General features: G+C 47.7%; 1 protein-coding gene across 7 annotated transcripts in view; it reads right to left on the bottom strand.

The window, feature by feature from the left end:
• DAPK1 (death associated protein kinase 1) overlaps nt 1-19,781 on the bottom strand; it is a 170,631-nt gene extending 150,850 nt beyond the window's left edge. Inside the window, exons 1-2 of one of the 7 annotated variants that reach the window (XM_045086096.1) lie at nt 19,709-19,781; nt 18,304-18,473 (exon numbers count right to left, since the gene is read on the bottom strand). In XM_045086096.1, the coding sequence (XP_044942031.1) occupies nt 18,304-18,365 (62 nt within the window). In that variant the 5' untranslated portion in view covers nt 18,366-18,473; nt 19,709-19,781. The other 6 variants (XM_045086097.1, XM_045086094.1, XM_045086095.1 and 3 more) reach the window with 6 other exon arrangements.
• Between the last annotated feature and the right edge of the window lie 7,124 nt (nt 19,782-26,905).

The raw sequence follows: 26,905 nt of genomic DNA, 5'->3' as shown, positions 1-26,905 counted from the left end.
ACACCACAGAAGTACTACAAGAAACCATGGAGCCCATTTAATAAATTCCAAGTGGGAAAGGCCTTTCTAGCTGTGACACAAAACCCACAAATGATGAAAATAAACAATCTGATAAATTTGACACGTTCAAAAAAATCTGTTCGAGATGATAAAAAAGTTCTGGAGCTGGTTAGTGTGATGGCTACACAACCAGTGTAACTATACTTCATGATCTGCACACTTAAAAACGGTTAAAATGGAAAATGTGATTTTATGTAATTTTACCATAATACAAAAATGTATCCGTGGGAGGAAAACACTAGAAACAAAGTCATAAGACAAATGACAGCCTAGAAAAAAAGATGTACAAATCATGTCATAGACATAAAGCTATTTTTTTTTTTTTGAGGGAGGGAGAGGGGCAGAGAGAGGGAGAAAGAGACTCTCAAGCACGCCCCACGCCCAGCACAGAGCCCATCATGGGGTTTGATCTCATGACTCTGGGATCCCAACCTGAGCCAAAATCAAGAGTTGGACGGTTAACCACTGAGCCATGCGGGCACCAATGAAAGCTCTTTTTCATATATAAAGGGCCCCTACAAATGAATAGAGGTCTACAGAGCTATCAAAAAATGAGCAAATAGTATGAATTGAAAGTTCACAGCAAACACAAACAATTCTTAAACGCATGGAAAGAAGCTTCCACTCCTTCATATTTAGAAATTAACGAAACCATGCTCAACAAATGGCAAGAACCCAAAAGTTGTGGGAGGCAGTAGAGAGATCGGTTCTCGATTGTGGGTAGCAGCCTAGTTTAAAAAAAAAAAAAAAAAACAACCAACCTGGCAATAGCTACCAGAATGACAAGGGCTTATAATCTTTGACCCAGCATTTCCACTTTCGAGAACTTATCCTATCAGTAACTACAACATTTTACACAAGGGTATTTGTTGCAGCATTATTTGTAATACAAAAATTAACGGGGAAAGTTCATAGATTGGGAGAGAGACAAATACAGTACACCCTTAGAACAGAAAGAGGCATTCCTTTTTGTACACTAACAGAATGATTTCTGAGATATGTTGAGGTTAAAGAAAAAAAAAAGTGCAGAACAAAGTGAACAGCATGATACCATTTCAGTAAAAAACATGAAAATATTTAAATGTTCATTGACTTAAATGTGCGGAGACTATACCTGGATGGATCCCTAGAAGCTGAGTTGCTGGTGCCTGGAAGACAGACAGATGCCACTTCTCCCACCACCCCCCACACCCCTTTGATTCCACGATATGGGAACGCACCAACGATTCCAGAAGACATAAACGGATCTAACTCTGTGTTCCCGAGAACTGGTCATCCCCACTGGCTTACTGATGACTAATGGAAGTCACCACTCTACTGGACAAGAAGGCCTCCCCTTTCCTAGAAGATGGGGAAGAAAAATGTCAGTCTCCATGATCTCGAACAAAGGGACACAGTCCTCTCCCTTCCTGTTTGCACCACACTGCATCCCACCAGAGGGCAGGACTCTGTCGGCCCGTTCGGACGATGGACACACTCCCAGTTTCTGGAGCCCCTTCTTTCCTGAGTTTCCTCATTGCCCACCAGGGACAACGGGGTACAAACTAGAGTCTCAGGAACTGGCTCCCAGTCCCAGCTTTGAAACCTCACTCACCGAAGCTACCCCATACTTCCTGAGTCTCGAACCAGACACTCAGCACTGGGGACGGAGTGAGACAGGCAAGCACCTCCTTCTCAGATCTGAACAGTGGAATAGGGGAAGTGTTCCAGCCAGCCTTTGCCAGCTCACGAGAGGGCCCTGTTCATTTCGCAGGAATCTGGAGAGCAGCTTGTTAAACACAGCCACTGTTGTAATAATATAGAATCAAACAAAGTCACAATCCCTGCAATGACACCGAAAGCTAAAAAGATAGCACAACTGCAACTGGCAGGGAAGTTGAAAAACAGCTGAGTATAATGAATATAATTTGTACCAGGAGGAGAGAAGGTCCAACAGGAGATCACATGTCAGATTTAATGGTGATAAATTTATTGGGAAAAGAATGAGCAGACGAGGATGCAGCAACATTTTGTCAAAACATTATGGACGGGAGGTCAGCCGACACAGACATCAAGGAAAGTTCATGAGACGCGACGGGCTATGTGGAATTTACAACACACTGTGCATATTTCACTGTTTGTAAATTGCATGTTACACCTCCTTTATATCAAATTTATAATAAAGTGTGGACGTGTATATGCATACATGAGTACCCATATTTTTTATATATTTATTTATTTGACAGAGAGAGATCACAGGTAGGCAGAGAGGCAGGCAGAGAGAGAGGAAGGGAAGCAGGATCCCTGCTGAGCAGAGAGCCCGATGTGGGGCTCGATCCCAGGACCCTGAGATCATGACCTGAGCCGAAGGCAGAGGCCCAACCCACTGAGCCACCCAGGCGCCCCCATGTGCACCCATATTATATGCATTTATGTGTGTATACGTAAACACATATGCCCACATTTCAATCACCATTGAATTGAACTCCACTGCCTTGAGCTCTGTTTCCCAAACACTAAAAGCAGCATAAAAAAAACACTTCCCACCTACCTTCAAGGGTCGATAAAAAACAATAAAGTAAGAAATCCAGTTGTTACCAATAGCCTGACTCTTCCCACCCTGCAGGGGCTGATTTTAAAATACCTGCTCTCAACCACTTCCCCCTTGTTGTGGCGCTTTCGAGCACCTGTCATCTTGCCTGTAATCTCTCACTGCAGAGGAAGTACAACCCCAGGAACAAGAGCTGTACCCCACTAAAAACGGGTCTCAGGCTGGGCCCCGTCCCTATCTGCTCAGGGGTCCCCCGGGGGTCATCCGCAGGTGCTTTCATAGCCCCTGCCCCAGCTGTCCCCCCATTTGCCCTAAGCAGGGGAGACGTGTGCGGCCAATGCCTGTTTTCCCATCAACCGTTTACACAACCCCACCGGAGCTGCCATTTCGTCTCTCTGGGTGGCATTCCAAGCACTTGCCGTAGAATTAATTTGAAACCGGAATTAAACCCTATCCTTTCAGAACACACGACGCACCTTTCTACCGGTACTAGAATCAACTCACATCGGCTGAGGAAGAAGTCGATTCTTCCCTTTTCCATTGTGAAGCCCCAGTTTTCAAGCATTTTAAAAGCATTATAAAAAGAGCAAATTTGACAGACAGATAACTGGGCAACTGCAGACTGAAAAAAGGTTTGACTCCAAGTCCCTTAGGTTTTCCCTCGGAAACTGCCAATATTCCGGGACACGCAGCTGGGCTGGGGAGGATCCGCTCCCAGGCTCCGCACAGCCGGGTGCTGCTTTCTCCGAGAAACACACCAGCTGTGGCCAGGGACAGGTTGGTACCTGGTACACACGGCCTCCGCTTCCTAGCTTCTCTTCCGTCACTGAAACGGGGTCAACCCCATTTTACTCCCACTAGACTCTCACATTTTTAAATACATATGACACTGAGAATATGCTGCATGGTCAAAGCACCGGCAGAGTCTGGGGACATCATCACTGCGCTACGGTGGAAAAGATACAGCTGTTCAGTCCACATCCTTCCCTGTAGAGAGCAGTGTGATATGGAAACCTTTACAGGACTGTCCTCTGTCGGTGTTATCCCAAGGATGAAAACACACGATGCATCTTCAGGAACTTTTTCGTGATTATTTGTCCACCTTGGAAACTCAGGAACTATGGCTGCAGTCCTTCCCTGTAGAATTTTGTGATTATGACCAGTTAAAGGAACTGATCATCAAACAAGAGATATTTCTGGAATACCTTCTTGCAAGATGCTGCGAACAAAAGAACTGTGGCATCTTGAAGGGCTTCCAATCCAGGGTGCACGCACACGCGCACGCACACACACACGGAGAGCCAACAGTGCAATGGTGGGGAGTGTAAACGTATGAATGTGCCGAAGAGGAACTGCCCCCAAGGTTCACAAAAGGAGGGCTTTGAAGTGGGATGCTCTGCTCAGGGTGACCTTCCTGGGGGAAAGAGAATATACACCCAGAATCAGGAGGAGCGCTGAGGGTCCCCCACGGTGACGGGGGGATTCTGACCACCTGCACCACACAGGGGAACAGGGACATACAGGCCCAGCATCAGTCCACATTGCCACCGATGGATGTCCTTTTCCTGATTATCCTCCAATGCCTCCATGTGTCCACCTTCACCCGCACCCCCAGTGCATTCTTCACTCTTCTCTGCCCAGGCAGGTGGCTGTCTCCCCGCCCGCCACAGACTGCATCACTGGGTCTCCCCGCAGGCGGTTAATGGGAGGTGCTGGCAAGAGGTTGGAGGGAAAGAGAGGGAAGTGGTGTGTGCTGGTAGCTCTCCTCGGGGGTCCAGCTCATCCTCAGCAGGTATGAGACCCCCAGACTGTTGTATACGTGGCCATTCCATAACCTTCGCCTGAACCCTTGGGAGTGGACTCATTTCCTGCCAGCACCCTGACAGACACATTTCCTTTTTCCACAACACTCCCAAGCCATGGCCCTTTCACACCCTCCCCCACTGGCAAGCGTCCCCCAGGTGACTTCTCCACTAGTGCCCCTGTCCCCAGGGATCTGGGAGCCCTGGCAGGGCACTGGCCACACCTCCTGTCAGGGAGGCTGCCAGACCCGACCTTCTACCTTTAAAAGCCCCTGCTAGGAGGGAGGGATCTAGGAGCCAGTACTCAGCCATAGGGGCCCCCATGGTCACACAGCATGCCCTACCATCCACTCCGCTAGAGAGGCAGAAACCGGGGGCTACAAGAAATGAAAAGAAAAGTAGGAGTTCTCTAGCTTTGACTTAAAATTAGTGACCAGTATATTTAAAAAAAAAAACAAAAAAAAAAGGTCAATACCTATTAAGCAGGTTAAAAACAGAGTCCTCAACACAGGAGCAGAAAGCCTCCCCTGGGAGAGAGCAGGGTGGACGGGGGTCAGGCAGCAGGGGGAGCCTGGCTGTGACTCCCAGCAGCCTGGTCAGCATGGAGGGGCACAGCGCAAACCGGGGCATTAGCCACAGGTAGCTCCCACAGCCGAGGGAGGGAGTAACACCTGGCATCTGGAAGTCTGACCAGCAGCCTCTCTAGGTCTTCCTCACTGTCAGCCCCATGCCAGGCTTCTGGGACACGGCAGACCCTTCTGCTCCACGGACAGCATGCTGGAGAGCACCTACCCCAGACCTCCTGCTCCCACCATCTGGCCGCCCGCCACATTCACTCCCCAGCTCTCGATACCAATTTCTGTAGCTTCCTTCAAGGGCATTTTCATTGCTCCCGGGGTGCAGGATCCTGCTTACCTATGACCAGCTCCAACCCTTGGGCCCGTGAGTCAACGCTTCCCTGTCTCGATCCCGGAGCCCAGTCATTCTCAACAGGAAGTGGGGAGGGGGTGCCCCTCAACAATCACGGAACAATGTTTACAGACATTTTGCGTTGTCACACCTTGGGGGGGTGGAGGGCACTACAGGCATCCAGTGGGTGGAGGCCAGGGGCGCCGCTAAGCATCCCCCAGCGTACCGGACAGCACCACGACGGAGAAGGATAGCAACCAAATGGTCACTAGCATCACAGGAGAAATGCCTGGTGTCGAAGGAGCACAGTGAACTTACACTGAACGTATTAGAGGAGCTGGCATTCTGCTGGATGTTTCATGGGTGTTTTAAGGTTTTTTTAAAACTTTTTTAAAACATAAAAGTTTTTTTAAAACTCAAGGAGCCTGGATGGCTCAGTGGGTTAAGCCTCTGCCTTCGGCTGGGGTCATGATCTCAGGGTCCTGAAATCCAGCCCTGCATCGGGCTTTCTGCTCAGCAGGAAGCCTGCTTCCTCCTCTCTCTCTGCCTGCCTCTCTAAATAAATAAAATCTTAAAAATAAATAAATAAAGTTCTTTAAACCTCCCTCCCAAGACGGTGACCAAGGCACAGTACACAAAGTGAGCTGCGCCGCCCACCACCCAATTTCTAGACACTGCTTAGCGGTTTGGGCATCCCGTGGTCCCTCTGCTATTTTATACACATTATCCAAGGGCGAGATCTTCCTGAATCTCAGTTTTCTGATCTGTAAAATGTGGGTAACAATACCTACCTCCAGCTCCCGGCTTAGATAGGTTCCCCGAAAATCTGTTTCCTGGTCTCCCACTTCACGCCTGATTTCCACTTGCTTCCCGGGAATATAGGGACAGAGACACACGGACACACTCAGCCGCTCAGGTACCCACCCGCTTACATTATTACATCCCCACAAGAATCTGAATAAATGAATGAAAAAAAACCAATGACCCCTCTAGGTCCGAATGACCATTCCCTGCCCGAACTCCAAAAACGGGTTTCTGTACTTGGTTTCTCTCACGTCTTACTTGGGCTTTCTATTATCATTGGTTGTGCAAAGTCCGTCCACTCTGCATGGTTGAAAACTTGTTGAGATTAAGTCAAACGAGTGCTGGGCCCCTTGCATGTCCAGCCAAGCCCGGGGGAAGGAAGAGACGATGAACAGATAATACGGCTCACGCGACAGTTTTGTTTCACGGTCCACTTATGTGGCCTGTTTATAGTCACTACGCCGTTCCCTGACATTTCATCTGAACTCACCTTCTAGATCCAGCTTCCAAGTATTTTCCTTTACAAATTTGTGAGCATTTAATGGCACTTTCATAAACTAAAGCTATCCACTCAATGGGCCTGCAGAATAAGGCATCGCCCTTTAAAAGTGGCCTCTTGGACAGCAGCCATGTTCCCTGCACCAACGAGACCCCAGCCCAGGGGAACGAGGACGGGCACTCCAGCGTGTAAGTGGGCATTCACTCCCAGCACCGGGCAGAGCCTCCCGGCCATTAAGTGAGTCCTAACAATTCAGTCTTTCAGTCACCAACCTAATAGGCTTTTCTTGGCACGGGCAATTTGGGCTTCGCCAAACACTCATTTTCACATCTTAAATCAGTACGTGTCAGAGCTAAACGGAGGCTCGGCTCTGCCACAGGTCTTGTGTTCTGAGGCAAACTCGTCTTGCTCAGGAACTCGGGGGCCCGCACACTCACTGCAGACCTCTTTTTCCATAAAGATCTGTGACAAAAAGCAGTGGTTTGTGCCTCTGATCAAATGCCTGGGGTCTTCTCTGGCAGCTTAGGACTACTTTTAACTTAAAAAGCAGCTAGAAAAATGAAATAGGCTTTTTGGGAACTCAAGGACAGCACAGGAAAGCTGAATCTGCATGCTGACACGTCCCAGGTTCCCAGTAAATGCCAGGAGGGCTAACCCTCGGAGCACTTCTGAGCAGCTGACACCTGGCTTCCCTGGACACATCTCTTTCCATAAACCTCCTTTTTTTTTTTTTTTTTTTTTTTTTTTTTTTTTTTTAAAGATTTTTATTTATTTGTCAGAGAGAGAGAGGGAAAGAGAGCGAGCACAGGCAGACAGAATGGCAGGCAGAGGCAGAGGGAGAAGCAGGCTCCCTGCTGAGCAAGGAGCCCGATGTGGGACTCGATCCCAGGACGCTGGGATCATGACCTGAGCCGAAGGCAGCTGCTTAACCAACTGAGCCACCCAGGCGTCCCTCCATAAACCTCCTTAACAGAAGCTTCTCCCTCCCTCTTCCCATGGCATCTGGATGGAATTTCTTTCATTTCTTTACTTTTCTTTCTTTCTTTTTCTTTTCTTTTTTTTTTTTTTTTTAAGGATTTTATTTATTTGAGAGAGACAGAGAGAACACCAGCAGGGGGAGGGGCAGAGGGAGAAGCAGGTTCCCCGCTGAGCAGGGAGCCCGGTGGGGGCCTTGATCTCAGGACACTGAGATCATGACCAGAGCCAAAGGCAGACGCTTAACCCACTGAGCCACCCGGGCATCCCTGGGTGGACTTTCAAGATGGTATCTTATCCCCAACAGCCCACATTTTTCTTCTTTTTTAAGATTTTATTTCTTTATTTGACAGAAAAAGAAACAGCAAGAGAAGGAACACAAGCAGGGGAAGTGCAAAGGGAGAGGCAGGCTTCCCGCTGAGCAGGGTGACTGATGCAGGGCTCAACCCCACGACCCTGGGATCTTGACCTGAGCCGAAGGCAGCCACTTAACGACTGAGCCACCCACACGCCCCAGCAGCCCACTTTTGAATGCCCAGCTAAATTCCTTATTTGTTTCTCAGGAACTCCAAGAGCCATTTACCACAACATGAGGCCAACTTGCTGAGGGAGCCCAGCACATAAACCGAGTCCTGTGTCGGTGCCCACCAGCAAGGGGCAGGCACGCCTACAAGGATGGATCAGATGAACTATCAGATGAACAAAGTCGAGCCTGGCAGAGTGAGCCCACCCTGCAGGCTGAGTCGAAGACAGAAGAGAATGGAGAAGAGAAGGCAGAAGAAGAGAACTAAGGAGTGAGCCCTCACCCCCCCACCCCACCGCCAGGTGTCCAGGAGGAACGAATGGAGACAAGGGACAGTCCTGTCACAGAGATTCAGAAGCGCGTCATATAGTACCCTCTCCCTCGGTCCCTCTCACTCTCTCCATCTTGTTAACCAGCCACCATTTCTTAAGCATTTACTCTATGCCTGGTACCAGTCCAAGCACTTTACACACATTACCTATAATCTCACAGCGAACTTGGGAGACAGGTATGATTGCTGTTCCCATTTAATGGATGAAAAAACCGAGTCCAGTGAGTTTCCCAAGGTAACAGCTGATGCATTGTGGAATCAGGGATTTGGGTCCAAAGCTCTGAACCATATTCTAATTTCTGCATATGTACCTTCATTAAGTAAATAAGTAAGACCTACTGTGTGCTTACCTTAATCCCACCCAAGAGAAGTGACATAAGAAGCCACGTTCTCTACTCAGAAGATGCACAATCCATAGGGAGAGTGGAGAATCACAGGCAGAACCCAGTTGCGCAAGCACACCAAGTGGCTGCTTCTTCATTCTGAATTGTTAAGGAATACAGAAACCAAGGAAGACAGGCTTCCTGGTGGACCAGCCGGGGACATGCTCTGGAGAAGGCACGGGCTGCCACTCCAGGTCATTTCTCCAGGCGATCACTCTTCTCTCATGTAGATGACTTTCTTAAAATTATCTTCATCAGAGAGAGAACAGTGCTTCTGAAGAGGAGATGAGACCTACACAGGGTGGTCCCTACAAGTCAGCGATATTCACAAAACAGGACATGCTCGTTCAACCCCGGGATCACATTCGGCCAAACCCAGAGACTTCACACTTCCACACACACCACGCTGAGGCCTGCCCACTGCTGTATTTGCCAAGCACTGCGTCAAGAGAGCGGTGGGGAGAGTATGGACTGATAAAACTTTATCCTGGAAAATATTCCGCTTGTACTCACCCACCTCCTCTCCCAGACAACTGAGCCAGCCCTACATGAGGGAAAATACAGGGTGGTACATAGGGCCAGCCCTCACCAGTTCTCGAAGGGAAAACTGTAAATATCCTCCAGCTATCCCAAAGCTTGTTCGGATTACAAAGAAATGCCAAGAATAGGATACCAAGTGGTCACCTGATAGGCTCACGTCCAGAAGGGATGACAGGTTCCAGCGGCACAATGTTGGACACATGACATCTGGGAGAAAAAGGAGCGGTAGGGCCTGAAGTCAGCCTGGCCTCGCCCAGAGCAGCCCAGTGCCATAGCACTTGCGCCGGGAGAGGGGCTACTCATGTCTTGCAGAAAGTAAGGAAGCTAACCCGTGCTCAGCAGGAGCCAGACGAGCTCCTGAGGACTAACTCAGTAGGAGTTTCTGGCTTCAAGGACAACAGCTCACATGCTGATTCTAGATACTCTGAGTGGCAAAGACAATATTTAGAGAGACAGCTTTGTATAATCACGCCCCAGGTGTACAGGAGAAACCCCGGGCAGGCTCTGCTTTCAAATTATACTGATTTATATCCCAATAAAATGGCATTTGTAAGGTAGCAAGTGACCAGTTAGCGGTTTGGGTTTGGGTTTTGCTTACCAAATTTCTACAGACATCTCCTCTGTGTATCATGTACGAGTCAGCATCTCAGACATCAGCAGCCGGCTGGTCAAAGTCTCTTCTCGACAGCGTCTGAGACACACACATATACCTACACTGCTTACCTAGAAACCACAGACTGCTTACCACCAACAACAAAAAAACTGGAGCTCCGCACAGATGAGGCAAAGGAACTTCTCGGAGGAGGGTGGGCAGCAAAGGCCTCAGTCAGCTGCAACGACTGATCTCTTCTGCCCCAAGCCACTCCCTCTTTGTCCCTACCGATCCCTCCTTCTTGTTCCTTGTACCTCGCTTCTGAATCTCTCAGTCCTACCTACCCTCTGCACGTGCAGCCTGCTCACAGGCTGAGGAAGAGCTATTCCTTTTCATACAGATCGAAAAAGGGGCACTGCTTATTTTCCCTACATTTCTTTTTCTTTTTCTTTTTTTAAGATTTTATTTATTTATTTGACAGAGAGAGAGAGATCACAAGTAGGCAGAGGGGCAGGCAGAGAGAGAGAGGAAGCAGGCTCCCTGCTGAGCAGAGAGCCTGATGCAGGGATCCATTCCAGGATCCTGAGATCATGACCTGAGCGGAAGGCAGAGGCTTAACCCACTGAACCACCCATGGGCCCCTTACATTTATTTTTCAACTGGAAAATTCTACCCTCACGGGCCTGCAACATGAGCACGGAAGATGGAAGTAAGGTCTCAAAACTCCCGATTTTTTAAGTTACAAAGAAAACTGTGTTTCAAAGGCAGGAAACGCCGAGCTGCAGAAAGAGCTCTTGAACTACGGGAAAGAATGGAAATTAGCGCATTCCTTGCAGGTGAACACTTACAATATCCATACTACTGGAGAGAAACCAGCCTCGTTCATCACATTAGATCATAATAACAATAATTAGGTAGTTTTGACAGAAAATATGTCCCCAAAGAGAGGCCACACTCAGAGCCAAATTTCCCAGCTGAAAACCATCAATAAAAACTTTTCAAACACCAGAGATCAGCAGTTTCCAGCATTCATTTGCTCAAACATTATGTTCCTCATCCAAAGTTGAATGTGTGTATAAAGGGAAAAAAATCTACAACATTCACCCCACCTCCAGTCCTGACATCTCTGAACATATACAGTTGAATGAAATTCCTTAAGCTCACACTTGAAAAGTCGTAGAACAGGGGGGTGAGCCCCATGGTCATTTCTCAGGGGGAGGTAACATGACACTTAAGTGACCACAGTGCGACCGGTAAGCCATACTTGCTTCTAACGTCACCTAAAAAGAGAGAGGCAATAAACAAGATGGGTTACCTAAGAAAGATTTATTACACAGACCCAGATGTTTCAATCCCCTTTAGATATTGTAGAAGAAACTGGATGGCAATTTTTTCCCCTCCTTTTTCTCTCTCCTAACTGCCCATTTAAAGGAATTCATTTAGAATGTTAATAAAGTGATAAATTGGGTTTACTATAAATAATTATACTGTCATATCATCTCTTTCAAGGCTGAAAGATGAGGCTTTCTGTTGTGATAATCTACCTCAATAAACCAAAGCAAAACAATTAAGTATTGCCTTCCACATAAAGGCTCAGGCAACGGCACAGCAGCCCTACCCCAGATAGACCAGCGCCACTTCGTGAAACACGAAATAGTTTGTCACTTAGGGGATGGCTCACTAGGCAGAGCCGTGACTCTCACATATGATGTTACTCAAAGGTTCAGTAATACGAAGAGTGTTCTGTGAACTTTCTAAAAAGCTGAACTATTAAGTTGGGGAGTTGGGTCAAACCATGCCACACACGAACATCATTCATAACCGTGGGGCACAAGGGAAAACGAAAGAAGTTTCTGTGTGCAGGAAAGTGGCCCGGAGAGTTCTGAGCTCAGAGTAAGCCTCTGGCGGGGGGGGAGAATCCAGCCTTCAGGGAAGTTGGCTACTAGCTGCTCCTAACCACCCTCTCCAAGGCAGATATTAAAAATGGATTGGCAGTAGCCGGCTTCCCAGGTCACCTCTCTCAAATATCTTGCCAAATCCTAACTAGCGTAAAGAACATTCGAAGCAGGTCTGGCCAGGTTCGGGCCCACCTCTTGCTACCTACTAACCAGCTGCTTGAGACACCGGCCCTGTCTAAGCACTAACCGGCTGAAATGGGAGGGGAGGACCCACAGATGACTCCCAGCTTCTTCCAGGTCCGGGTGCAGAGGGGTCTTCGTTAAGGCATGCCCATCCTTTCCACCAGGATGTGGCTTCTTCATCTCATGATCAGTAATAGGCTTCTGCTAAAATCATGTTTTATTGCATTCATACAAAATACGTGGCTAGCGTAGGTACACACAGCAGCTGCCTAGAATTCAGGGTGAAAGCTGCCTAGAATTCAGGGTGAAAGCTGTAGGAAGACAGGGAGCCTTCAAAGAGGTCAGACGACGTGACTGACCTTGTAGCTCTCAGGGCGTGGGCCTTGTCCCCCCACCATACCCTCTCCAAGGGTATCCGGCGTCACATGTCTGTGCCTCTCCACCCAGATGCCCTCCTCAGCCCCACTCCGCCTGGGAGGAAATGGTCTTTGCCTTTAAGGGATCACAACTTTGCTAGAAGGTCAGAGAACGTATTGACCCTGTCACCTCCCCTTCTAAAACCTCCATATGTAATTCCTGGAATTAATCTGAGCACCCATCTCTGTGAGCCTGCTGTGTGTTTTCCAAGGCTTTGGAGAGGCAGCCAGTGTTATGGGGCCTTAGGTTTCCAAGCGGCTTGGTAAGATACAGGCCTGGGGTAACAGGGAATGGGGGGACTGAAGAGTCAGCCTCTTGCTTCTCAGCTCCCCAGCAATAAAACCTCAACCCTCTATGTTTCTGGCCCCATTGGACCTAAATGATGCCCGCCTGGGTGGTCCAGGGATGCCTTCCCGGTGCTGGCAAGCAAGCATCCAGCCAAACTGCCCCCCAGCCGCCATCACTGTGCTCTCCCTTCACAGGCTGGAAGACCATGATTAGACCGTCCTAAAATGCACAGAATTCAAAGTCACTGAGTGCAGAATATAGTCGATGATGCCATAATGGTGTTGTACAGTGGGTGACAGAGGACAGCCACCCCCGTGAGCATACCATAGCACACAGAGCTGTCAATCACTATGTTGTACACCTGAAATGAATGTAACATTGTGTGTCGACTACACTTCAACTAAAAAAAAAAAATCACTGAACATCACCTCTAATGCATCTATTTGAACCTTATCTCTCTTAAAACTTTGCAGCCTCTCCTATCAGAGGAAACATGTGAGGGCGCACGGAAGCAGAAGGCAAATACAAAAAATCACATTCAGCACAGTCCTACGGATGATCTCACAGCCAGCCAGGTGGGCCTGAGGTCGCCCCTTCCAAAGGGAAAACAGGCCAGGATGTCTTTTGTCCTTCCAGCCACGTAGGACTGCTGTGATTCTACGAACCGACCCAGTGATCCGCAGAAAAACAAATCAAAGACGTATGCTGACTCCTGGAGTTTAGGACAAAGCCTTACTTCAATTAAAATGCCTATGGATCGTATGCCAGAATGAGAAAGTTTTAAATTTGAATTATTAAGCTTCCAGCCACCATCTGAATGGATGTAAATTATCTAATGCTCCACTTTGTTTCATTTAAAACGGACCTTGGGCTTGGACATTTTGGCTGCGGTGCATATTACTGTCCAGGCACAGAGAACACAAACGGAAGAGCAGTTTCCACTCTTAGGAGTCACAGCCCTTGACCTCCTAAGCTCATCCCCCACCAGGGTCATCCCTTACTGAGGGCCATACGTACGTACGTGCATGTGTGCACGTGTGTGTGTGTGTGTGTGTGTGTGTTCACAGTGCTTCACACACAACAATTTATTCATCCCATCAACAAGCATTTATTGAGCCCCTATTGATGAATATCTAAGTTGGTCTTAGAGATACACACCGATGAGCAAGTCCAAGGTCACAGCCCTGGGACAACCTGTGAGGAAAGCAGGTAATCACCTAAACAATGACTCTACAATGTGGGAAACACAGGGATGGGACAACAGGTTATTAAAAATAATACCTCAGGCAGGGACAGCGTGTCAGGTGTTGACAGCCACAGTGTCTCATTCCCACAACACCTTACAAAGGTAGGTGTCTCCCCACTTTCCAAATGAGTGTCCCGAGGCTGTCTCACACCGCACACTGCCTCTCTTATCAGCATGAGCGCTTGCATTGTCATTTAGGTCTTAAATCCCCATCATGGTCCCAATGTCACACCTGGCCACCCGCATGGCTTGTCCAGGCACCGATCCAGATGTCGCTCGGTGTTACACAGCGCACTGCATGCTCTGGGAAGAAAAGACCACGGAGCTCACTCACCACAAGGAGCGCTCCGGCGGGCCACGAGAAGCAAGAGAATAATGACAGCACAAAGCAAGGACCTAGCACGGCACGACAGTCTGTGGTCGCCTACCAGCAGAGCGGAGTGCTTCAAGACAGCAAGTCTGAAGGAGAACTCACTGTGGAGGGAAGGTCTTCAGGAGGCAGGGCCCTGGTCTTAAGATCATGTGAGGTCAGACGGCGGGAGAGGAAAGCGGTGCTCAGCGAGATGTCCAGAAGGCTCCCGTGTTAGGCTGAACCTAAGGGGTTCGTGTAAGGGGAGCCCGAGGGCGGGACAAGCCAGCCTGCTCCAGCTGCTAAGAATGGCGAGGGTACCCCGTGGGGCTAAAAGTGACCCAGCTATTACAGCTCCGTTCACAAGAACCCCTCCCAGAAATCACTCCAGGGGATGGAAGCAGTGCTTTATGGATGGAGAGTGAGACCCCAAAGGGCCTCCTGGAGTCAACAGAAATTTGAAGACTCACGAAACAGTCTTCTAAAGGGGGGTGGGGGGAGTGTTGCTCATGACAGGAGTTTGGACTCAGAGTGTGGAGGCCAAGGGCAACATCAGCGTGCCTCCCCCAACATGACCCTTTTCCCAGAAGACCTCCATTCACAAAATTGGCAAACAGAAGGCTGAACAAAAATTGACTTGCAGGCCAAGTTATTAGCCTGCCTGGAACATGCACATGTGTCAGTCAGTCCTGCAGATAATATCTCCCTTGGTTAAATGCTTCACTGCGGATTAAAATACTTCTACATGTGTTAGACTATGTGATTTTCAAAACAGCCACAACATAAGCACTGAGCCTCTCACTTTATTTTTTTCTAAGTTTTTATGTATTTACTTAAGTAATGTGTACACCCAACACGGGGCTCAAACTCACAACCCAGAGAACAAGAGTCACATGCTCTTCTGACTGAGCTAGCCAGGCACCCATAGGCCACTTGCTTTAAAAATGAAGATCCTGAGGGGAGCCTGGGTGGCTCAGTGGGTTAAGCCTCTGCCTTCGGGTCAGGTCATGATCTCAGGGTCCTGGGATCGAGGCCCGCATCGGGCTCCCTACCCAATGGGAAGCCTGCCGCCCCCCGCCTGTTGCTCTGCCTACTTGTGATCTCTCTCCGTGCCAAATAAATAAATAAAATCTTTAACAACAACAACAAAAAAATGAAGATCCTGAGGGTCAGAGAGGGTAAGGGACTTACTCAAAGTAATTAGCAAGTTGCAGAGCCAGATTTTGAACCAGGATCTCTGCCCAAGGGTCTGTCTGCTGGATCATTAGTGCGACAATCAGAGTACTTTATAAAGTTCTTTACAGGAACAAAGAGCTTTTATGGCAGTCCTGGGCAGTCCACACAGTACATAAGGTACTCTATTGGTTTTCCTAAAAGTAAAGCAATAATAATAATAATATCGAGTGCACACATCTCACCTCCTCTGGCTATGGACTTGGTCTCAGCATATGCATAAGCGAAAAGAGTACCTATTATTTCGATGACTCCTAAAGACATGCCGGTCAAGTGTAGAATGTATACAGGTCTGGGCATAACTCACTGCTCACAAGGGCCCTGCATCTGTGCTCCTCATCTGCGCATTTCCATTTCTGTGCTCTTTCCTGCATCTCTATCTTAGCTCAGGACTTGTTTTCAGGAAGTGGTTATTTCCAAGGCAGATGTAAAAACCGCAGGGCTTGGGAAAGAAAAAAAAAAAACACTTCCCCCTTAAATCAACCATTTTCCTCATTTTCAGGCAAAGCAAAAGCAGCTGTATCGGACGGATGGAATATATATTTTATTTTAAAACCCCCCAACTCCCAGTTTCTCAGAGCCCTTTCTCCTAAATCCACAGGTCACACAATTAAATCAGCCCATCAACGAGGTGGGGAGAAAGTTCTACACAGAAACGAAGACCAAGACAAAAGTCAAAGCTAAATGTAGTGAGAACGGAGCACGCCACCTCCCAGCTCAGAGGCAGAGGGCCTGTCATCTCGCCCACTAAGTGAAGATCACAACCCCCCCCACCAGCCTTAGGGAGACTTCGGGGTTTTTTTCTTTCTTTCTCATAACACATAATTCTACCAAAAGATCTTACTGAAAATAAGGTCATATACTTAATCCATAAAGCAATCGGCTCACCTAATTTTAATCACTCCTCTTTCTAAGAGAATTTATATAATGAGGCCACACTACACAAACGGAATTAAAATATATTTTTTCACCATTTTTTTCCCAGTGGGGAAACTCAAAGGAAAACTCCATATACCACTCGCTTTGCTGAAAACCACAGGAATAAAGTGATTTAATTCTAGTTAAAACAAGTACTTTAACCACACACCCTTAAACCTTAATCTTAAACATATCCGTGAAATATGATTTTTCAGAACTTTCCTTCTTCCTTATTCCCTCAGAAAATCTCCAATATATCATAAGCTCCTCCTAAATGCAGGCTCTCAGTGACATCCTGAGTTGGTATTAAACACATACAGAAATACTTTGCTACAGTAACCTTTTAAAAATGGCTTTTAGGGACGCCTGGGTGGCTCAGTGGGTTGGGCCTCTGCCTTCAGCTCAGGTCTTGATCTCTGCGATCCAGGATCAAGGGCTCTCTACTCAGCGGGGAGCCTTCCTTCCCCCCAACCACCCACCCACCCCACCCCCGGCCTGCTTGTGATCTCTCTCTCTGTCAAATAAATAAATAAAATCTTTTTTTAAAAATGGCTTTTAGGGGCTCCTGGATGGCTCAGTCAGTTAAGTGTCTGTCTTCTCATGATCCCAGGGTCCTGGGATTGAGCCCTATATCCGGCTCCCTGTTGGGGAGTGGAAACCTGCTTCTCCCTCTCCCCGTCCCCCTGTTTGTGTTCCCTCTCTCGCTATGCCTCTCTCTGTCAAATAACTAACTAAAATCCTTTTTAAAATGGCTTTTATTCCCCATTCTTATCTGAACTTGTAAAAAATTGTTGTTAAGCTCCACACTGGAAATTCCCATTTCCCACACCTAGGGTGTGGGTGCTTTTGAATTTCCTTCTTTTAAAAAAAAAAAAAAAAACTTAGGATCGGGACATCAGGTGAATATGGAAAAATACATATTTTGATACAAGTGTAAGTAAATACACACTTTCTGTTTGTTTCAAGATCGTTCACTCAAAACACACCCACTAAAATCAAATCCTTATGTTGAGCCTGAATTTAGGTGTGAAAACTGGGTTTCGTGCTACTTAGATCAGAGCTCAACACATCCTGTCAAATAACCAGTCAAGGGGAAACTGAGCCGCCTCAAAATAATCATTCTTTGTTCACCAGAAACTGAACGACTTTGCCCTCAAGAGTCACAGCTCCCGCAAGCAATGGAAGTAATGCTCTGAATCCAGATAGCCATATTATATTAGACTCTCGGTCTTTTATCTGCTACAAATTTAACATTGTAAAGGAAACCAAAGCAACAAGGAACACCAACGGGGTAATTAAATCTCTGGCTGGAGGAAGTTTCAAAATCCAACCCAACACCAACATCGGGCAAGTCGCCATATATGACCTACCCATACTTGCGTTACTCTGAAAATCCAAAGAGAGAAAGCATAAATATTTTAAATCCTACTAATTCGTCGGTACGCTGTTCAAGTCACATACAAGACCTAACACCAGATGCAAATATATCTTACTAAGCTTTTGCCTCATCTCGGAACTGCAAAAGCTGACAAGAATTACTGCAGACAATTAAATCTGTTCCCGTCCAGGGGTCTTGATCAATACCGTATGCAGCATAATCTAGCACTGAAATTGCCTCTTCCATCACAGCCCATTGGATTATTGGCTTTATTTCTGGACCCCAGGACGCGCTGGGCTAGCAACTCTTCTCTATAATTTGCACATCTCTTGGAAGGGAGAGGGAGCCGCCTGATTCAAACTGCGTTTGTCCACCGCCCACTGTCCCCAATATTATGCATTCGCACAACCCAGTAGCATGCGCTTCGGGCACCCCCCCCCCGTACCTGCCAAGTTCCTCGCCGGTGTCGTAGTAATCATCCACGTTTTCCTGCCTGAACACAGTCATGATAAACTGTCACTCCTCACCAAAGCCCAGCGCACTTCAGCTCCGCTTCCCACACCATCACCACCGCTCCTGCGCCTCCGTGGGCCCCTCATGCATCAGTCTCCAGTCCTTTAAAATAATAGCAATAATAATAATACAATGATAACCCGAAAACGAAGGAGTCCTCCCCAGCTAACAGCCCCTCCCAAGGACCACCTCTGCCCGGCTGCCCCGCCCCGCCGGGTGGAGAAGCGCACCCTTTGTTAAACCCGCGCCAGGGACGTCCCCCGGCCCCGCATCGCCCGCGCGCGCGTGGAGCCGGGCACAACCGCACCCCGAGGTCCGCGTCGGCGAAAGCAGGGCGCTCGGCGCGGATCGGAACCGGCTCCGGAAGTGACTGGCCTCCCCGCCTCCCCTCTCTCCACACACGCACGCCCACCCAGCTCCCCACCTCCGGGAGCGCCGCGGGAGAATGAAGCCCTCGCCCGGCCGGAACGCGCCTCGCTGGAAGCATCCCCCTCCGGCCTGCGGCGGCACAGCGGCCCCCGCACCACCTCTCGGCTCCCGCACTCCCCGGCCGCCGCGGCCACCCCCGCTCCTCCCTCGAGCCAGGCAGTCCCCAGAGGCACATTCCAGGCGACTCCCGCCCCGTTACCCGGCCGACCCGGCGTACGGTCGCCCGGGGGAGCAGGGGAGGAAAGGGAGCTGCCGAGGGAGGCGCGGTCGCCCGCTCCCGGTCTCCGCGCCCCGACACAAAGCGCCCGGCCCGGTCCGCGCCACCTGTTCCCACCCAGCCCTCGGGGCAGGGGGAGCCTCCTAGCTGCGGCCCCATTTATCCCCGCAGTCCAGCCGCCCCCTTCTGGGCCTTCCCGGTTGCCCTGGGCGCTGCCGCCGCGAAAGCAAAAGCAGGCGGCGGGGCCCGGGAGGGGCCGGGAAGCGCGAGCGCGGCCACTCACCCCGGGCGCCCGGGAGCTGCCCGGGTCCCTCCGTAGCTGTCGGAGGCCGACCGAGGGAGCCAGCGCCGGAGTCGAGCCGGGCGGCGGCGGGAGCGCGGGGAGGGAGCGGGGGGGGGGCGCGGATCCCACGCGTCCGCCCCGGCGTCGGCTTGGTCGGGCGCTCCCCCTCTGGCTCGGGAGCAGCCCCTCGGCTCCTCGCCGCCTTCCTGGCGGAGGGCGGCCGGCAGGCGGCCAATGGGGACCCCGCGGGCGGGCTGGCGGCACGGCCCACCCACCTCCGAGCTGCCCGGCCCGGCGGGCGCTGCGTTTTCTGCGCAGCGCCGACTGCTCCTCCCAGCTCCGCGCTCTGGGCTCGCTGGCGCGCTCTACCGCGCACACCCCCGCACACACCCACTCACCCACACCCACCCTGGAGCCGAGGGAGCGCCGCGCGCGTCGTGGGCGCCCCACCTGTGCACGCCGCTCGGCTGCCCCCTTCCGCTGCGCTCCAGAGAAATGCGACTCCTTCGTCCAGCGAAATGTGCCCCGAGCGCCTGGCATGTGCCAGGCACGGTGCTCGGCCCCGGGAACTCAAGAGACCAAAATAAATTTTTAAAAATCCCTGCCCTCGTGAAACTTACATTCTGGTGGAGAAGATAGAAAAGAAATATGTAAGCAAATGAGTGAGACCATTTCAGAAGAGCTCAGGTCTAGGAAGACAGTAACACAGGAGAATGGGAAAGAGGAGGGCAGGGAGGGAGTGGGTCGAATTTACTTGTCTTTCCTCTCCAGAATAGGTGTTTTGAGCTGAGATCTGAATGATAAGAAGGTATGCAAACAGAGAAAAGATTGAGGTCTCAGAGGACCAATGAGCAATAGAAACAAAGGGCTTATGTGTGCTCTTCAATATGGTATAGGCTTGAAAAGTGGCTAGTCCCAAATGAAGTGTTCAAGAAGTATGAAATGCACATTGGATTCCAAGACTGGGTATAGAAATAAGAATGAAAAGTATCTCGTGGATTTTTTTTTTAAATAACTACATGTTCAGATGATAGTATTTTGGATATACTGAGTTAACTATAATCTATTATTAAAATTAATTTCACCTTTTACTTTTTAACTAGAAAATATAGCACTAAGGTGGGGGCTTGCCTTATGTCTCTGAAGAGTGTGCTGGTCTGCACAGAGACCGCCACACAGAGATCTCCTGGAGACTCCTCCACTCTCTTTTTCTTACCCCATGTACCCATCAAGACCTTGGGTCTGGGAAAGAGAAAGGATGGTTTCCCATAGAGACTCCTGGGGATCCCCAAACAGGAAGGCTCCTACATGGAAAAATACCTTACTGCTTAGAATTGTAGGCACTATGTGAGCCCTCTGAGATTTCAGAGTTATATCACTGTTCAAGTAACCCAGATTTTCTAAAATGAGTTTTAAACTCTCTCTGGGTCAACAGAAGTTTCAATTCTAGAAATGTTGGCCTATTGCCAAAACAAATACAAAAACAAACCACAATGCCCCTCAGACCTATCAGGCTGTCCTCTTTTTTAAAAAAAAATTTTCATTTATTTTACTTATTTTTAGACAGAAAGAGAGAGGGGGCATGCTAATAAGAGCAGGGTAGGGTCAGAGGGTGAGGGGGAGGCATTGAAAATCTCCTGCAGACTCACTGCTGAGCAGAAGCCTAAGGTGTGGGTCCGCCTCACAACCCTGAGATTATGACCTGAGCCAAAACCAAGAGTGGGATGCTTAACGAACTCAACCACCCAGGTACTCCTCAGATCATCCGCTTAAAGAACATTTCATTTAGTGGCCCACAGGAAGGGCAAATGTTCATGATAATAGAAGAAAGGGAAGGTTCCAAATCAGGAGACGGTACCAACCTAAGTGGTGGGTTTGAGAATTAATACCAAAGGATCATAAGAGGTGAGAAATACAGTCAAAAAATAACAACAACAAAAAAAGTGATTCATCTGGGGGAAATGCAAATGAATACATCTGTTTGGGGGGAAAATTTTTAAACACAGATGTTTGGGAGAAACTTGGAAAGTGCTCATGGATGACTGCTTTCTGGGTAATATTTTTCCTCCAAAATAAATGTAAGTGTGTTTTCCAAGGCAATGAGCATTGGGTCTGTTTGGGGGCTAGCATGTCTTGCCTACCAGGTTCTGCATGCTAATCACGCGAGATTTTCTGGGATCCTGGGAAGTGCATGGAGGTAGGAGTCACAAAATTGGATCTAATATTGGTGGAACCATTTATGGGCTGAATGACCTTGGATGTGACCCTTACATTCTGAGCTTTGTGTTTGCATTCATCCAGGCAAGCATTTTAGAGAAGGAAAATGTGGTAGTTAAAAAAACATGGCCAAAAATTCAATCAAGAAGTGAAGTCTAATTTTTCTCCCCATGACCATGCACTGGCCCTTATGGTTTGCTTCTCAGACAATGTGACGGAAACGAGACAGCACAATGTCCTTCCAAGGCTAGGTCATAAGGCATTACAAACTTCTGCCTCACCCTCTCCTTCTCTGTAACTCACTCTGGCTCTCTCTTTCTCGCTCTACTCTCTCACTCCCTCTGCTCTCACTGGAAGCCTTCAGCTGCCATGGTTACCCTGGGGCTGCCATGTGGAGAGACCATGTGGAGAGACCACAGAAAGAAAGAAACCCAAGGAAGCCAGCTGTTCCAACCTCACCCCACCCCCAGCTACTCGAGTTTTCACAGCCCTGGCTCTGGGAGCAGCATCAATGATTGTTACTCTTTTAAGTCATTATTTTGGGGTGGTTTGTTACACAGCAATAGATAACTTATCAGAGAGCTAGGAAGAAAAGAAGAAAAGTCTGAACATTTATCAGATGCCAGGTAGACTAAATTATTCTCTTGCTTAATCTTCAAAGAAATCTGTACATTAGCTGTCACCGCTTTTCTTTCTTTCTTCTTCTTCTTCTTCTTCTTCTTCTTTTTTTTTTTTTTTTGGTTTATACTTAATCTTAGTGTCAGTTTCATCACCTGCAAAATGGGGACAATAACAGACCCTTGAATTATTCCTCTGATTTACTGGGAGAATATCGAGAGACATTGCAAGAAATAGGATTTTGTACATTATAAAATACATCACGATGTTGTATATTTTCTATCATGTTCCAAGCAAGAAGGGCTCTGAGAGGCATCTCTCGAAGGGAAGGCAGCAATACAGTAATTCTAAAATCATGAGATTCAAGCTGGAAAGGACTTCTATGAAAATAACTGATTATGAATATGGACAATGGATTATGATAATCATGGTGACAGCATTTAAAACAGACTCAAAGGGGCACCTGGGTGGCTCAGTGGGTTAAGCCTCTGCCTTCAGCTCAGGTCATGATCTCGGGATCCTGGGATCGAGCCCGAATCGAATCGGGCTCTTTGCTCAGCGGGAAGCCTGCCTCCCCCTCTCTCTCTTTGCCTGCCTCTCTGGGTAATTGTGATCTCTATCTCTCTGCTGAATAAATAAATAAAATCTTTAAAAAAGAAAAAACAGACATAGAAGTTAGAACATTTTTTTCATATCTATTAAATAACTGCTGGTATAAAGCCCAACAAAACTTAGGAGTTCTAACAAATTAGAAGTATATTTCTTGCTCTCAGCACAGAGGTTTGCGGAGGTAGAGAGGTAGACAGAGGGCTCTGTCCCCCATAATCATTCAGGGAGCCAAGTTTCTGCCCTCTGATGGATCCACAGTCCCTCAGTGCATGCGAGTTTCTTCGTTCTCTTCTGTTGACTGGTAAGAGAAGAGAGACCCAGCGAGGACTGCAGTTGAGGCTTATTTAGGGGGTGAGGTTTGAAGTCTGAGGCCAAACCACGTAGAGGCAAGATATTCTAGGATCTATCAGAGTGGACCACATTAGCTCAGTTCACCTTCTGGTTACTTTTTAGTAACAAGTCTTTGGCTTTTATCAGGGCTTCTTCTTCTCCTTTCTTTTTTTTTTTTAATTTTAATTCCAGTGTAGTTAACATATAGTGTTGTATAAGATGTACAGGGGCTTATATTTTATTTTTTTAATTTTTAAAAAAGAATTTATTTATTTGCCAGGGAGAGAGAGAATGAGAGCAAGAGGGAGAGAGTATAAGCAGGGGGAGCGGCAGGCACAGGGAGGGAGAAGCAGGATCCTTGCTGAGCAATGAGCCAGATGCATCCTGGGACTCAATCCCAGGACTCTGGGATCATGACCTGAGCTGAAAGCAGATGCTTAACCGACTGAGCTACCCAGGTGCCCCTTAATTTTTTCTTAAAGATTTATTTATTTGGGAGAGAGAGCCTGTGTGTACATGAGCATGAGCAGAGGAGAGAATCTCAAGTAGACTCCAATGCCCAGCATGGAGCTGTATTCATGGCACAATCCCAAGACCCTGGGATCATGACCAGAGCCGAAACCGAGTCATATGCTCGACCAACTGAGTCACCCGGCACCCCCAAGGGGCTTATGGTTTTTAAACAGCCCCATGAAAACTGTTTCTGCACCTGTGGCTTCCCTTGGAGGAATTGCCCATTATGCAGCCAAGTACCTCTTATGCAGGAAGTCACAAGACTGTATCCGATCCCTCCCAGTGCTGAGAACTAACTTAACTCATCTCTCTCGAACAAATGATGTTTCTTCTTCGCAGGACAATGAAAATGGTAAAACTCATTCTGTTTTCCATTTTCCCTGGATTCCAAAAAGCATGTGGGACATGCTCAGAAAGTACAGCCCTCTGAGTAATGTCCAATTCCCCATGTTCCATAAGCACGTGTTATCTAGTATGTTAGATACCGAGGATGCAGAGATGAAAGAAACATTCTCTATCCTCAAGCAACTCAGGCTATAATGAAGAAGCCCGATGAACAAAGAAGACAGTTTCATTACTATGTGATTGTGCTAGATATTAATCCATTCACTTCTCTAAACCCCATCTCTCGACTCTTCTCCAAACTTACAGGTCACCAGTCTGGGCTATGAGATTATTTAACTCATTTCCTTGTCCTCTGCCTGTTGGTCGGTTTGGCCAGTGGCAAACCCTGGTATGAAGTCCAGTAGAAAAGAGGAGAATGAAGCCAGGACAGTTACTCTTCTGTTTTCTTTTCTTTCTTTCTTTCTTTTTTTTAATAAAATAAAATTTTTTTAATAAAATAAAATTTATAAATAAAATAAAGATTTTATTTATTTATTTGACAGACAGAGATCACAAGTAGACAGAGAGGCAGGCAGAGAGAGAGGAAGGGAAGCAGGCTCCCCGCTCAGCAGAGAGCCCAATGTGGGGCTCCATCCCAGGACCCTGGGATCATGACTTGAGCCGAAGGCAGAGGCTTTAACCCAGTGAGCCACCCATGCACCCCACTCTTCTGTTTTCTTCACAGAAAGGTTGCCTTTGGTCACTGTCAAACAAAGGTCACTGGTCTTCATCAGATAACCTCTCCCACATGATTTTCTCTGTCTAGGCTGTCAGTAACCACTCTCTCACCTTATCTGTTTGGACCTAGAGTGGGTGCCAGATCAACTGTTACTAACCTGGGTTCCTACCCTATCCCTTATAGTTCCCCTGCCCCTCTCCCACACCTCTCTGAATCATCCTAATTAGCAAGCGCCATCTCCTTCCTCTGGGACCCTGATTGCTAGTGTAATGAGAGCAGAATCTCAGACTGCTGTGAAAACATGAAGGGAACGCATGTAATTCAATAAAGTCCAAGGGTGGAGGGTGATGTTAGGTGGGCCTAGGGTTTTAGGGAAATTTCCTAGAAGAGCTAACATCCTACTAAAACATGAAAAAAAGATTAAGAGTTGGCAGAATAAGCGATGGGGTGGTGGATTGGGGGGCACCAAGGGTGAGAAAGAAGGACATCTAGACAGAGAAAAAATAGTGAGGGTAAAATCACAGATTTGGGATAGATAATGGATCATTCAGCTCTAAGCAATAGAGCTCAGGCTGTGAAAAGGCAAAAAAGAAGAGTAGAGCAAGAGAAAGGGTCTTTCCCACCATGTCCAGGACTTAGGTAAGAGCAGAGAGGTAAACCAAGGTAGATTTTGACAGCCTTTCTCTTAGACTTGCCCATTATGTCATTAATTTGGCAGATGCTCAGAGATGATGGGTAGAGAACAATAACAAGATACTTTAAGGAGGAGGAAATAAAAAGACTTTGTACTTGAGGAAAAGGATAGGGTCAGGGTGATATCCAAGATTTGGTGAAGTGATTAGGTAGATATTGCTGCCATGGGGGCTAATATACAGAAGGACAAGTTGTTTGGGGAAGGGAAGATAAGGTCAGTCTCGGAGATATGAAGTTAGAGGTCCCCTGGGGTAGAGATGGGGACCTGTGGGATAGACAGGGTGATTCTGGCGTCCACCAGGGAAGCCAGAGCAGGAAATAGATGGGAATAGGATGCAGGACTAGAAAGAGCATTTGAGACCAGAACTTTGGGGAACAGAAACTATCAACCCAAGCAAATATAGAGGGGTAAGTATGCATGGTCAGTAGTTATAGGTTGCCAACTAACCTGATAAGCAGGTTTTACTTGTTTACTTGTGTTTCTTGGGACCAGAACGGGCACCACCAGTGGGTAGTGAAATTAAGACCTCGTGAATCCTGAGTGCCTTACACGCTTCTCTATATAAAGCTCAATGAATATTTGCTGTCTTCTTGGTCTTATAGGGTTACTAACTTCCTTATCCATGCTAATAGATATGAATTTCATCCATCTCATTTATTTTCTTGTTTTCTATAAACTTCCTTATCCATGCTAATAGAGTTGAATATGCACACACACAAAAATACCAAGTGCAGGTTACACACGTGCTTCTGAACTGTGAATTATTTGAAGCACTTTCTGATCCCTTTTTCCACCATTGCTCCAGACTCATCTTTTTTTGTAGTACAAAGGTATAAAGATTAAGGCTTCCCATCACCTCCCAGGGCCTCTGAGATGGAGTACATGACTTCAGATTTAAGAGCCCACGGAATGGATTTTGCCTACTTCTCTGCTCCTGCTTCCACTCTGACTCAGCTTCTTTCCAATTTTCATTTATTGTACCTGAAGTGTTGAATGCATCTCTGACCCCCATCAAATTCTTCGTAAAGGCAAGTAGGGTGTACATAAACAAACGCAAATCACTGACCAGAACATTATAAATGTTTGGGACTACAAAGCTTACTCTTGCCCTTAGCCTGATTTCTTTTGTGCATGGCCCAGTTTCTTCTAGGTTCTGACACTACCCAAGGCAAAGATTGGTAACACGGACAACACTTATAACGCTCATGGCCCAGGATGTCAGTCAGGTCCCTAACTAAAGGCACACAGGGCTCCCTCTACACAGCTGTACACTTAGCTCTCTCAGTTATCATACGTAATTGTGGGATTTGTGGGACAAGTCCCCTTTTCTCCCCATGGGAGTTATCTGCTGGTGGGTTTTTAGAGCAGTTAGCTACTGGGTTCTCCATTTCCCTATGAGAATGTATGGCTATAATTAGAAAGAAGAGTAGATCATTCAAAGGAGTTTCTCCTTTGTCCAACAAATTCAAAGCAAGACAGAAAAAAAAAAAAAGTCATGCAGAAAGAAACACAAGATCATTCATCCATTAGAACTGGATGTACCAATCATGACTGCAGATAA

Source organism: Mustela putorius, unplaced genomic scaffold (assembly GCF_011764305.1).
Source record: "Mustela putorius furo isolate JIRA1106 unplaced genomic scaffold, ASM1176430v1.1 tig00000876_pilon_pilon_pilon, whole genome shotgun sequence".
Taxonomy (NCBI): Eukaryota; Metazoa; Chordata; class Mammalia; order Carnivora; family Mustelidae; genus Mustela; species Mustela putorius.
The sequence above is the reverse complement of the archived record's forward strand: the minus strand, read 5'-3'. Positions and strand labels throughout refer to the sequence as shown.